Source organism: Amphiura filiformis, chromosome 7 (genome assembly GCF_039555335.1).
Source record: "Amphiura filiformis chromosome 7, Afil_fr2py, whole genome shotgun sequence".
Taxonomy (NCBI): domain Eukaryota; kingdom Metazoa; phylum Echinodermata; class Ophiuroidea; order Amphilepidida; family Amphiuridae; genus Amphiura; species Amphiura filiformis.
Genome location: NC_092634.1, coordinates 52,804,905 through 52,819,322, shown reverse-complemented (window position 1 = coordinate 52,819,322; position 14,418 = coordinate 52,804,905). Strand labels below are relative to the sequence as shown.

Genomic DNA, 14,418 nt, shown 5'->3' with positions numbered 1-14,418 from the left:
ATCATGATATCATTTGGGGGCATATTTGCCAATAACCAGAAAAAAAGCGGCAGGCACGATATCGATAAAAGACCCGAGCTTTTTGAGAAAATTTCGCCGGGAAATTTCGTTCAAACCTTATATGCTGCTATTGCTATATACTATTATTATAGTCCAAAAGTTGCCCAACAAAGGAATCAAAAGGCTTGATGAAAGTATCAAAGTTGATACCACCAAGGGCCTTGACTTTACTACTAATCAATACCAGTGCTCTAGATGCAGAAGTAGCCAGATCATTGGTAGATACTGGGAATCCAAGAAGACATCAAACCATATGCCCAGGTACTTTTTAGACTCATTTAAAGAGATACACCACTTTTTTGTCCTCTCAGAGACAGTTTAACATGAGTTGATCTAATAATCTAGTAAACCAATATCATCAGCATACAGTACATTAACAAAATTTATATCTAACAATGGAATACCACACTTACGTTGCTTCAATTCATCAACAATATCATTAATATACACAATAAAGAGTAACGGTGACAACAGGCATCCCTGTGTCAAACCGATTTCCACATCAAATTAATCATCAATATTAAATGGCAGGAGCCATATTTTTTCTAGTTTTCCACTATGCCGCATTCCCGGACCATATTTATTTTCATTTGAGAAGAAACCATAATTTTGAGTCAATAGCACGGAATGTTCATGTAGTGTCCCGATTTCATCGAAGTGAAATTCCAGGCTACTCACATTTCCCAGGGGCGTGTGAAATTTCGCTAATTAAAAGTGGTAACCACAAATTTCTTTGGAATATGATAGAAAAATATGATCGATTATACGATACCAAAATCTCATCAACAATGAGGTAATTCGGGAGGATGGGGCTGTCGATCGGCCGATCACAGGCTTCTTAGGCTAATAATCATATCAAAACGAAAGTTTGTTGTGCGTTCCCTTCCCCCAAGAAAGATTATGCACATGGGGCGAAAATGACACCCCTTATTATCAAGCCCTTGGAGCTCCTTATACAGGTGTTATAGAACCCATACCATTCCTCTTGGGTGTCACTCAATATTTGAGTGCAAATACCGCTAGATCATGCTCCTCTCCGACTCGCCGTAACAGCTATTTTTTACATTTTCATATAAACTTAGAATACAATATTGTAGAAAGTACCATGATTACCAACTGACCTTAATTAATTTGTATCACACACAATCTCTGTTGACACGGTCAAATGCCTTTTTAGCATCTATGAAACAGGCAAAGTATCTTTTTACACAAACGTCTGTTTTGTACAATAAAAGAGTGTTATTGAGACAACTTCGGCCCTTTCTAACTACAGTCTGGCTTTCGTGAATAACATTATTTGCTTCGAGCCAGTTAGTACAGCGAGGCGTTTACGAATAACATCACAGTAGATCTACAGTACTGAAATCAGCATGCTCTGAAATCAGTGTTAAATATGTACATAACTCATTGAATCTCGTGAATCATTGTACCAGATTTAGGGAAAAGGACTTTCGCGACGTCAAGGGATAAATCATATGTCCGTCTCTATAACTGCGTGTGTTAACGTTTTCATATCTTCTTTTCGGAATTTCTCCTCAACCTCCTCAGCCAAAGCAACCAGGTCATTGTCTCTTAAACAATTACAAAGTTTTTTAAAGGTAGCATTCTTTCCAGATATTGAGAGCCACTTCACAAACCCTTGGTAGATCTGCTCCTTGGCGTCACGGGGGTCCTTTGTTTCAATGAAGCTGATATCCGCTTCAACGTTCAGTGGATTTCCGGATGAAGATGTCATGAGACAACGATACAGTGGACGCCATTGTGTTGCAGTGATTCTGCCGCGGAGATAAGTGAATATCTCAGACAGATTTTCTTGGTCCCTTCCTTTTTCTTCACCTGTATAGGGAAATAATGAGGATATCTGATCAGCTTCGTTATCTATATCTCCATTATGCACACATACATGATGCAAACATTATACTCATTACTGGGGAACCGGCCAACAAGGGGAAGTCTATTAAAATTGTCACTGGTTCAAGAGCACATTATGTACTAGTAATTTTTGGGATTTTAAAATTTTGTTTGTGAATGGATGGTACGTGGTACATTTGTCCTCAGTAGTTTTCCTTTTTCTTCTCCCTTCTCTACTTCTTGCTCCCTTTTTACTGCGAACGTTTTCGACATACTGTTACTTGACAGTGCTTTGAATTTGTAGGCTAACATGATTTTCATGTAATTTAATTTGTTTGTGAATAGGTGGGGTACATTTATCATCGCCTTCTTCGTCACCTCCTCCTCCTCCTCCTGCTCTTCATCATCATATTCTTCTCCTCCTCATTTTTCTTCATTTTGTTCATGAATATTTTTACATTATATGATGCTACACCTACCTTGCTCTTCATCACATTCAATAGAATCATCCAAATTCATCGCAATGTCGATTTTCACGTCTATAGGATTCTTGGTTTGTTTGATCTCGACGACTGCTTCCAGGAAGGCGTTTGATCTGGTTGATCCGGGAAGATGTTGAATACTGTCCTGATGTTTCGATCTCAAGATGAAGGTCACGAATGGTGGTATGGCATCGGAATGGCAGCGTAGAATATCGGCCAATCGAACAACCTGGAAATGGGGAAACGTGCACTGTTACAACATGTTGTCGAATAGACATGCTCATCCAGCATTATACATACAAAACATACCATCGCGTGGAAACACCCAAAGCGACAAACACACGTACATAACCTTGGTTATGATCAGAGAACTCTTCACGGTTGAAGAATATCTTTTGAAATTCTTCATACTAGCCCTGGTTATAGTATAATGTATACAATTAAAAGTAAGAATCCTTTATTAGGATAATTTAAAAACAAAACCGAAAATATTTCCTTAAAAAGCCTGGGATCGTAAACTCAAAGGCTTGAAGAAAGGCCGAAACATTTACCTGTGTAATTTTATAAACCCCATCATCAATTTTCCATGGAGAATCTTCAGCCATCTTGAGAAGGGATACTTCCATGTTTACATTTCCCTTCTTGACGTCAACAATTAGAGGTTTATACTCTGATCGCTGTCTGTATTTCTCATTTTCGTTCATCTTGCTTTTGAAGTCTTTAATTGTATCCAATAGGTAACAGTGTAGGTCGACTCGTCTTTCCTTCTCAAGAGTTATATCTTTAACATACACAACCGCTTCAAGCGAAAGTTGACGTTTTTTGCCACCACATCCAGTACACGTGTACCGGGAGAAATGTGGTGTGCTGATGTTTACATACTTCCCGTCAATTGCAAACTTCACCTCGGAGGTTAGGTTGCGAGCTGCGTTCTGCAAGTCTTGATACCAAGCCATCACTGTCTTCCAAGCTGTTTCATCTGCAAACCCATCTGTGTAATGCACGGTAAACTGCCAATCTGGTCCGAGGTGAGCGCGATGGGGTAGCTTTATAACTACATCTCTTTGGAACTGCTTCAAACCTGGTGATAAACATTCTACCAATGGTGATAGAAAGATGGAGTCTTCCGTTAATGGAATCGAGAAATTCGCAAGTGCTCTGCTAACTTTGACGATGATCAACTGCTGAGGGTGAGATGTGGGTATGGCTCCTGGCGGGATCTCAACTATGACATCTGACTGATCGCAGCTTATTACACCTCCTTTAGGACCAAACACACCTGACATTTCAATCCAGAATGGATTGGTTCCGGGTTTCACGGTTACATGTATAGGCGCACACGTGATCTCAGTTTGTGAGTCTAATCCAGGCTGGAAGTTCACAACATATTGGTTTAAATTGCTTTCTTTGACCCGCCTGGTGTGATTTGTAAAGACGTTGTCGTCAATCCATTCAATTCGAGCTGGGGAAGCTGGTTGATTTGGCGACTCGATGTCGATGATCGCATGTGATGGTTCAGCGGGCAATAGCTGTTCGCTTGCAGGAGACGTTGACGAGATATTGTTGTTTTGATTGCGTCTTTCTTGCTCCTGAAGACTTTGCCTCTTTTTTCGCTTGCTATCTCTGTGAAGAGTGACAATTGACAACAATGAACATTAGAATTACATCTTTCTCGAGTACAGTAGCGTATCAAATTTTGGCCTATTGTGACTTTCGACACCTTGTGGGTAGCATAGGGGACATAGAAAAAAATGGTTCCACTTATGTAGGAAAACTAGATGCTATTAGCTCAAAAATCACCACGTAGTGCCATGTACTATAATTATGATTGATAATTTATATTGTCACTATTATCCATGGAATCTAAATACATAATGTCCTTAGAGCAGGTAAACAAACAAACAAACAAACAAACAAACAAACAAACAAACAAACAAACAAAGGAAAGCCTTATTTACGCCAAGTTTCCCCGTCACTATTGTATTTTGGGTGTATCTGTGGCGGGGGGTCTTTACTAGTCTCAGGGGAGGGGAGTTGAATACGATATGAAGCCCCATTTGAAAGTTCGAGTGCTTCATATCAATCTAGCTCATTAGTGTTCTTACCTTCTTTTCCATATCAGCAGAATGGCGAACATTATATTCAACGTCACAACCCCCACTGCAATCGGTATGAACACATGAGTCCATCTGCTGCTGTGTGTGTGTCCCTCAGATTCACGCTCACTGTCTTCAAGATCACCAGTATTGTCATTAGGCATATCCGTGATGAATATAGGTATAATACCATCTGAGGGGGAACAGAACCGTTTTTACAAATTAGACAGTGTGTCAATTCTACAAAACAGATATGGGATGCACCATTAGATATCAAGGGGGACTAGGTAGTTGGGGTCGTGACAATTGTTTGCACCACCTCAGTGAGACTATTTCTTTAATCGTGAAGTTCTCGATTTACAACGATTTGTTTTTGGATTTGTGGAACGAATTGTGTCCATATTTTTACCAGTTTGACGTTTTGTAGCTGCACCTACAGGGTGTCCCTGAAAGAACTCTATCGTCGGAAACTGATCTTTTTGGGGACTTTAACGCATAAACCAAACGTCGCTAAATACCTGGTGATGTTTAGGAACATATCAGCTATCACATACTTTTTGAATTTTGACAATTGACCGCTCCGTTTTTGAAATAAAAGAATTTTACGAAACTCCCTCAAATGTCAATGTACAATGTCACTGGAACGTACCTGATGTCATGGATGCTGTTATTGTAGTAGCGAAGGTTGACGAAGATCCATCTGGATAGCAACTCTTAAGAAACTCATTGTAAATCCAAGATGAATCAATACAAAGGTTACTGCAGACAATATCTTGTCTCAGATGACATTGGGTCAGGATTCGGACACCTTCACCACATCTACTGCATTTTTGGCAGAAGTAATATCTAGTGAAAGTGAAGAAACAAACATAATACAAGTGTTAATGTATATAGATATACGGTAGAATTCCGTCTAGAAGCATATATGCCTCTAAACGAGGGGTTTTTTTAACGAAAGATATGAAAGGCCAATACCCTTCTCAAAAACATTGCAATAGATTGGTCTTACAAATATATATGTTTGTACAGCCGCCTTTATCAGTAATATAGTTGTTCAAACTCCAAATAACGTTTTTGCTGAGAGTGTCTGGCTCTTGTCTCTTGTGTCAAAAAAACCTCGTTTAGAGGCATATATATGCTTGTAGACGGAATTTTACGGTATGTGAAGGGCTGAGACTTTCACACCAAGGGGCATTCGGTGAGAGCAAACTGTAAAAATATGGGGTTATTGGGTGAGAGCATGATTTTTGGCATTCGGTGAGAGCAAAATGTAAAAAAATATGCGGTCAATGGGTAAGAACATGACCTTTTTTTAAATGCAACCTTTTGGTGAGAGCCAAAACAGTGCGACAGAAACCTCGAACATTGAATTTCTAGTTCTAAATGGCTTAAAATTTCTTTGATTTGTTTTTGTTTTGTTTGCAGTGATAAATGAAAGTTGTTGTTAAATTGAAAAATAAGGGTCTTTGGGTGGCAGATCAAATGGAAAAATAGGGGGGTCTTTGGGTGACAGAGCATGTGTTCGTAAACAAATATGGGGTCTTTGGGTGACAGCGGTGCTGAAAAGGGGGTCTTTAACAGCACTACATACGCGTCCCCCCCCCAAGTGGGAGTGCCCCTCCCGGGGTAGATGGATGCAGAATAGTTAATATATCATTTCAACATGTAAGGGCCGTATTTCTTTCAAATCCGTGCTGCATGCAACTCGATTTAAATCAGTCTATATTCTGAATCTACTAAAAGACATTTAACCATGTTAACGAGATTAATGTTTATAGAAATCTGGATGGCACAACTTTTGGCACAACTACTGTATTACACAATAGAAAGGAAGAAATCTGGATGATTTCTTTTTAACTTTTGGCACAACTACTGTATTACACAATAGAAAGGTAAATAGGAAATAGAGAACAATAATAAACCGGTTGACTGGATCGAATGAAATGAAAACTTTGACCTTGTAAGCTATTTTTTCTATTTCATTTTACAAACTGCGCAAAAATGCTTCAGATGCTCCGCAATGCCTGCAAGAGGCTAAATTCCCCATAAAAAGTTTGGAAAAATGTTTAGCAAATATATTTTGACAATTTCTGATTTTTTTCAACAACAACAAAAAAATCAGTCAATTCGACCAGAAAATTGCTATTTGCTAAATAATTATAATAAATATACTCAAAACCCGTAATCTGGGACGGTCGGGACCGGTTTCTTATTTTGTTTTTGTCGCCTAAATGAACTTATTCATCTCCTTTTTCGTTTGAAACATGATTTAACCAGAATGTCGACACGTAGGGTTCACTCTAAATTAAGAAAACTATACAGAAAGCATGCATGGAAATGATTCGGGTGGAAAAGACCAAACATTTTAGGCCCTTTATGAAACTTTATGTAGGGGTCGTCTTTTCCTCCCAGCTGTAAGTACAGTTATAAAATTTACTTCGAGGACCGTTAATGTCAAAAATTTAAATTTTCAATAATTTGCCATCATGATCGATGTGCTATATTTTAATTGACCCCCTACTTTAAAAGGTCCAGTGTATATTTTTGAAACTATATTAAGCAAAAACAACAAAAACAAAACTTTTTTTTTATTATGTTCTTTATAATGACGAAAATTCCAGAAAATAAGTGCACACTCCCTACAGCTAGAGTAACTTTTCAATAAAGAAAATGTCTGGGTTTCCAAGTTTACTTTCTGAAAATGACTGGTATTCCAGTTGCCAATGTTCTAGAAAAAGCTAGTAAATGCAATTAAAGGAATGAAAAATCACGGAAATGTCCAAAATGAGCTCTCGATTAAGGGATCTAAAATGAGCGTTTATTGCGTTTCGACAGTATTTTTGTGGCACATGAGAGCACCTCAGACCTATCGAATTGTATTCTAAATACGAAGCATGTCTTTCTGATATCAAATAATTTTCATTTTTTGAAAATCACAATATAATACAAATTTTATATATATATATTTTTTCGAATTTTTGATATATAACAGTCCTCGAAGTAAATTATATAAATCTAATGATATATTCTTAAAGTGTATGTAGCAGGAGGAAAAGCCGACAGTCAATTGAAAATTTTGACCTTTCATATTGAAGATATGGATTTTTTTCCCAAAAAGACCTAATTTTTTTTTGTGTTTTGGGAAAAAAAAATCCTATCTTCAATACGAAAGGTCAAAATTTTCAATTGATCGTCGGCTTTTCAACCCACCTACATACACTTTAAGTATAAATCATCAGATTTATAAAGTTTGCTTCAAGTACTGTTAAATATCAAAAATATCAATTTTTAATGATTTGCCATAAAATGTGTATTCAATTGCGAATTTCAAAATTCAAAATTATTTGATATCAGAATGACATTCTTCGTATTCAGAATGCAATTCGATATGTCTGATGTGCTCTAATGTCCCAAAATAAATACTGTCCAAACGTTCATACCCCAGCCCTTAAGGATATCATGTTGACTTACTTCGTTTTCCCATTTTGGTTCATATACGTCCGCAACACAGGCATCTCTGTCCCTGAAGCTTTTGGATTAAAATTGCTCACTTCGTCAAGATGAACAAAGACAGCATATTCATGATGCAGAACACACTGGATCGTGTCATCCACTTGCTGATCTGGATGGATGTTTGGAACATCAGAGTAGAAATAGGGAGACGCTGCGAAGCTCTCGAAGAAACCACGATCAGGCTCCATTCCAGATCCTTGCACTAGAGCCATCATTGGTACCCCAGATGACACTCCTGATACCATTATTGTCACCAGTAATAAGCTTGTGGTTATCTCATTCATGACCATCATTTAATATCCAAGTATGTTCAGCTGAAAAGTTTAAACGGTTATTTTTCATTTATCCACTTGCGCCGAGCAAATCTTAGTTTAACCGATTTATAAGAAAATCTAAAAGTGTGAGAAGATTCTATGCCCTCGCCTATGTATGTCAGTAAAGCATTTGAAAGTTACTTCAAACTCTGATATACTGTATAGTGCTGGGATTTCCCCAGCGCGATAAAAAGTTATTTTTAGCTCGTACTCTTATTCTTTTGATCGCGTGCCTTTGCTGTTTTCAACTTTGTACTTTGAACAGCAGATTTGTTTGCCATTGTTACTATGTTAGCTTTTGTTTGTTTTGCTTTGTTCAAGTTCAAAAACAGGGATATTCCCAAAAATATTGTGATCATTGCGGTTTAGCTATTATGTTTAATGGGGTAAGGCTACCTATTTGCCTATACGCGGGGAAAATACAGCTGGTTTTTTTTTTTCAGATTTCAATTCGATATTATTTTGTGGAATCGATAAGGTAACGCCCGGGAGGTAACGATGCACTTTTATACCATGGTTTCACCAAGGAAACTTTCCTGTTTCATCATGGCCCCGGGATCATGGCTCAATTTCATAGTATCAAACATTCATGCATGGAAATAAAAATAGGAAAATTACAAATGTTTTGTCATAAAACTGGACAGTGAAGTATAGCAAGAGTTCTTTTGTCTTTCTGCGACATGTGACATTAGCAAGACATTGTCCTTTGAGTCACAGAAATTGGGGGGCCTTTCAACATGTTCAGTGATTGAAAAAAGTCGGGACAGTCAGTATGGCCATTTCGTAAACGAGGAATAGTTGGAAAAATTGGGTCTTTGAGTGATACTTTGAAAATAAAAAGGATATTTTGATCGAAGTATGTTAAAAACAATACTGCCAAAAACATGGGGTCTTAAGCCCCCCTTAAGATGATAGAGGACACAAAATAACGGGGTCTTCTAGTGCAAAGCGGCACGCATACCATAGGTTTATATATAATATTTTAATTCGGCATGTTTTTAAAACATCAACCCTATTGATATTTTATGTTTTTATTACTTTTTACCAAGTCTAAATCTTTGAAATTTTAACAGTACAAAATTAGATTTGAAAGTTTGACACTCAGTGGGATTTCCAAGTTAGTAGTTCCTTGAGAAAGTTTATCAACTTTATCCCTTCATGGACATTAAACCTTCACGTGATAGTTTATGCCCGGAGTTTATGTTGCACAATCGCAGAAAGTTTGTTGACAACATTTATTTTTGCTTCCCTTTACTACGTCAATAGAAAATGACTTTATAACAAAGTTCCTGTTTATCATGGTAAAAGAACCGTAGGCCTACCAGCAATCTCGATGTGACAACACTTGAACTTTGAGTTTCCCGTAACATATTTTATATTTTGGTCGAGTGATGAGGTGACTCATTTCATCATGAGTCATTATTGGACTGTATATCATGTAAGTACATGCCAAAACAGGGATTAATGCTTAGAGCATCTTCACAGATATTTTGAACACAAATTGAATAAAGATTGTTTTCACTAAAATGATGAGAAAATGCAATTTTCGTCATCACCAGGAACATGATGCGGGCTTTCTGAAATTCTCATCATCGGACTACATCATCTATCCCAACAACTAAGACAAACTGTTCCAATCATTAGTAGGCATGTCTGACATTTGGGTTTTTAAATTTTTTATCATTTCCATCTCAATTTTCAGATAATTTACTTTTTCATAAAATTAATGAAAGATTTTGCCAAAATAAAAATGTGATGCGGGCGGGTGATGGGGAAACTTGGATATCAATCAGTGCTAAAATGAACACCTAGCTTCTTGAACATTTTCTCATTTAGCTCACCATGTTTACAGGAACCGGGGGGGGGGGGTGATATCACATTCACATACAAGAGGTAGGCCTACTGAAAGTGAGCCTCTACCCTTCCCAATTAATGTCCAATACATCCATCCACACACCACCCAACTCCATCCTCTTGTGCAATAAAGAAACGATTATGAAAGTTCAGGGGTGTAGCAAGAGCAGTGCGGGCCCTTCTAACATCTGCTTTATTTGCTCAGGGCCCGGGCTCGGGCCCCCCGCTTGCTACGCCCCTGTGAAACTATTTTCTCACATTATCTGGGACATTTTGAGTCGTTTCAAATTAACGCACAAAGTTCGCCACAGAACGGGTTTATTTTAATGTTAAAATGTTAGGCTATATGGAAGGTTATAAAACATTTTACTAAAATTTCAAAAGATTTTTTAGTTTTCTCCACGAAGTGCTTGCATTTTATTGAATATTATTGAATGCTGGTAAAATATTTCTTCCACAATTTTTGCAACATTATTTTAGTAACACACCTTGGTCTGGGGAGGACATTTTAAAAATGAATTTAGAAGAGCAGCAACGACATCACTTGCATTACATTCCAGATGTTAAATCTACATCATATGCAAAATTTGAGGAAATTCGCACGAGTCCGTTTTATTTTAGGGCCATTTGTCTATAACTGGTCTTTACATGTAGCCCTATGGAGAGAGTGCCCGTTGAGGGCGCTATAACCCCCATTGTAGGAACAAAAATGTGATTAAAAAAAAACGGACTCGTGCGAATTTTCTAAAATTTTCAGAGTATGTAGTATGAACATGTAGAAATATAATCAAGTAGTTGCCCTACCTGCTCTCCTCCGAAAAAATAAAAAGTCCTATACCTCAATGATAATGAAACCTAGGTGACATTATATAGGTCGTAAGATTATTATGAACACATTTACAAGAACGTGTAAAGACAATTTGATCATTTTATAATTAACCTGACACTGAACTGATATTGTGTAATGTTTTAATTTTAATTTTATAAAGGTGCTATCAAAAAGCATACTTGTGTACGTAGGGTATTAAAAAACAAACAAGCGAATTATCACACTATATCACACAAAATAATACAGATTCCGGTTACCGTATAGTATTGACTATTCTCTCATGCATTTTGATATACTTTTATTTCTTAAATAAAACAAAAATTATGATAACAAAACTTATTTCTTTTCTTCAAACATTTGCATAGAATATAAACCGATTCGAAGATCACCTGGAGGCAAGGCTTCCTAGTCTTAGGACCAAATATTCCTATAATTTAAGGATATTTTCAGAGTTAAGGGGGGGTGGTGGTAAAAGGCCAGTGAAATTCACTGCAAGCTTGCTGATACACTATCCTGCCAGCTAAGATCCATGTAATTTCGTTTACACAGTCAGCAAGACTGACTTATTTGTCCCTTTTACTTGGCATTATCTGATGTGATTTGTGAGCCCAAGTCTTAGAAAGTGTCACTTTATGTGGAACATCAAGACATTAACATTGTTAAACATGTATTATGTCTCAGGCCCATAAAATTTAAATAGACCTTGAAAATTCACCTTTCGAAATTCACTTGATGCAAACTTTAATGTAAAATTAAAAGTAAAGCCAGAATAATGTCCCCATTGGTACTGCTAGCCTCCTATTATAGCCTTGCCTCTAGCCCAGCTTTGAGAAACTGGATCTAAAAAGTTCAAACTTTGGGAGCAGCCCATTAGTCCAAGGGTCATTTAATTAGTCTAAAAAGGATTGAAGTTGGGGTTTAGGGCATGTTAGGTTAGGATCCCGGGGTTAGGGATATGGTTAGCATTAGTATAAGGGGTAGGATTATGGTCAGAGTTACGATTAGAATCAGGGTTATGTTTTGGATTAGGGCTTAGGTTAAAGAAGGTTGGGTGAAGCTTAGAGTTAAAACAAGTAGACCGCCTAATGTGTCTTACGCTACATTGCACTTTGTATTGGGGAATGAGATAGGTGTCTTGGGTGATTATCTTGGGGAATGGAAGTTATAACATTTATGTATTAATTTGTATTTTCTCTAAGCCACCACTAGCTTGATATGTCTATTATTAGGGCCACCACTAACCTCACCCTACCTCATCCCGATCCTACTGCATTTCTTCCTCAATCAAGTTTGCAAATTGCAACATGACTGTCCTTTTCTTATACCCCTGTACTCTTGGCTGTAAAAACATATTATGAAAACTAGCACATGTCCCATTCCAGTGTGACTGTACACGTATCCAGGCTTCTCAACCAAGTACATTATTTTCATGGCAAGAAACATTCAGCATTAAATTTTGGGTTTTCTCAAATCCCATCCCAATTTTCTCATAAACCATTTATAGTTTCAGCTTCACATACATTATCTTCCTTTTCTGGTAAGAAATAATATGCAAAATGGTTGTTTCTGGTATGAATCTTCTACTTTTGTAGGTCTGAGCAAGGTCTGATGAAGGAATAAATAGAGAAAACAATCAAAGAAGTTGTTTGCTCTGGGTAGGATTCAAATCCGAGACCCCTTGCATGCCAAGCACAAGGTCGGCGACCGGTACCGTAGCCACAGGCCTTTCGCTGGCTTGGTCAATGAAGCGTGCCTATATATCACTTAGGGTGATTGCATCATCACATTACGTGGGATGCACGCACGCGCAGTCATATAGTATTTTGTAGTACCTGGTACTGTTAGTGATAATATTTCAATGTCTCGATATTTGATTTACCTGTTTAAAACATTCATTTTACCACTGGCTTTACCTGTATTCTGTATGGTAGGACACAAGTTGTCCCTACAAACAAAAATATTTTTAAAACGTTATAATTGTGTTATAAACATGCTATGGTTCCGAGTTCTAATGTTTTAATAACATTTAAATGTTGGGTTTCATAAAGGTCATGAAAATGTATTTTAAAATGTCTTACATGAGAAAACACTGCTGAACCATTTTAAACATGTTGTCAAAATGTGATTGTAAAATTTTTTTGACAAACATTTTTCGAAATATTTTGATGTTTGGCAAAAAATTTCCACAGCTGTTTTTAAATGTAATTAAAACGTTTCATACCTTTGCGTATTTTGATATTTAAATGTTTTCTGTAAAACGTATTGCATTTGTTGGGTTTCTTATTATTCAATAGTGGCTTTTCTCTGTTGTTGACAAAGTTATGTCAACCTTGTTGAGAAGAAATATATACAAGAGTAAAAGACATACCAAGAAGATTCGCCTAATTGCACATATGGGCTCCCTTATACATAACTGAAATTTTAGGCACAAACTAAAAAGTGTCTTCCTGTTAAAATCCCACCAGCAAATAAGGGCACAGACGCTTAATTCTTGTTTGGATTTTCAGAGCTGAGAGCTCCCTATTTGTACTTGAAATTTACTTTATGGCTATGGAGCCCATGTGTGCCATTAGGCAAATCTTTACGGTATTATATACTGAATACAAAAAAGTGCAGTGATTTATTATAGTGCATTAAGCACAGGCATAAATCCACAAGCTTCACCACTTTACAGATTTCGCTGACCACTATAGCCTAACACACAGAAAAATACATCGGTCATGCAATTTCACATCCCTCAATTATTTGAAGTATAGTTGACATCATTGACTTGCTTAGCGTCTTAACCAATGGCAGTGGCAAAGTCCCGCCCCTACCCCCTAACTTGAGTTTCCCCCCCCAGTCAATAATTATTGAAAATCCCAATTTTAGGGCAAATATGACATATTCCCCTCCCCAATTTCAACATGCCCCATGGAAAAATATCCTGGTGACGCACAGCCGGTCTTAACCAGACTTGCATACTTTTAGGGGGCCAGCTGTGTTGAAGGGGTGGGGAAGCTATACATTACCCATAGATATCAGTGTAAACTACCTCTTCATTTGAAAGAGGAGTGCTCACTGCTCAATAGGGGTTGGAGGCCTCAAGTCTCTTGCACTCTCCTCTGAATATACCACTGATATATTTATCATCACACAATTAAGCAAAGAAAAGCAAAAGGTTTGTCTCTCAAACTTGTGCACAAAGCTATGTGAAATCAGTTTCTACTCTGCCAAAATAAAAGAAAACAGAAAAGAAAAAAGAGGGCTAAAAACACAATAAAAAGAAATCCATTTTTTGCAGAGCATTTTTTTTACTAAAAAATTAAAATAAAACAGAAAAGCATAGCACATAGCTTTTTTGAAAAATGTTTGAGAGACAATCCTTCTTCTTTTCTGGGCATTAGCTATATTGCTATTTACAATAATAAATTATTACT

The 14,418-nt window shown here is 37.2% G+C and overlaps 1 protein-coding gene across 1 annotated transcript; it reads right to left on the bottom strand.

The window, feature by feature from the left end:
- Positions 1–397: 397 nt before the first annotated feature.
- Positions 398–8,424, bottom strand: LOC140157327 (uncharacterized). Its single transcript, XM_072180474.1, has 6 exons — positions 7,961–8,424; positions 5,139–5,335; positions 4,499–4,682; positions 2,945–4,016; positions 2,391–2,622; positions 398–1,896 (listed from the first exon to the last, which is right to left on the bottom strand). Exons 1-6 carry the CDS (start codon positions 8,293–8,295, stop codon positions 1,532–1,534), a joined length of 2,385 nt encoding a protein of 794 aa, XP_072036575.1. The 5' UTR covers positions 8,296–8,424; the 3' UTR covers positions 398–1,531.
- Positions 8,425–14,418: the final 5,994 nt, after the last annotated feature.

Bases quoted from the DNA above. Each gene is read 5' to 3' on its own strand.
- LOC140157327 (XM_072180474.1), bottom strand. From the start codon at position 8,295: ATGATGGTCATGAATGAGATAACCACAAGCTTATTACTGGTGACAATA. The intron at 4,683-5,138 runs GTACGTTCCAGT...GTTCCCCCTCAG, and splicing joins AACAGCATCCATGACATCAG to ATGGTATTATACCTATATTC. The intron at 2,623-2,944 runs GTAAATGTTTCG...CCCCATTTCCAG, and splicing joins GGGTTTATAAAATTACACAG to GTTGTTCGATTGGCCGATAT.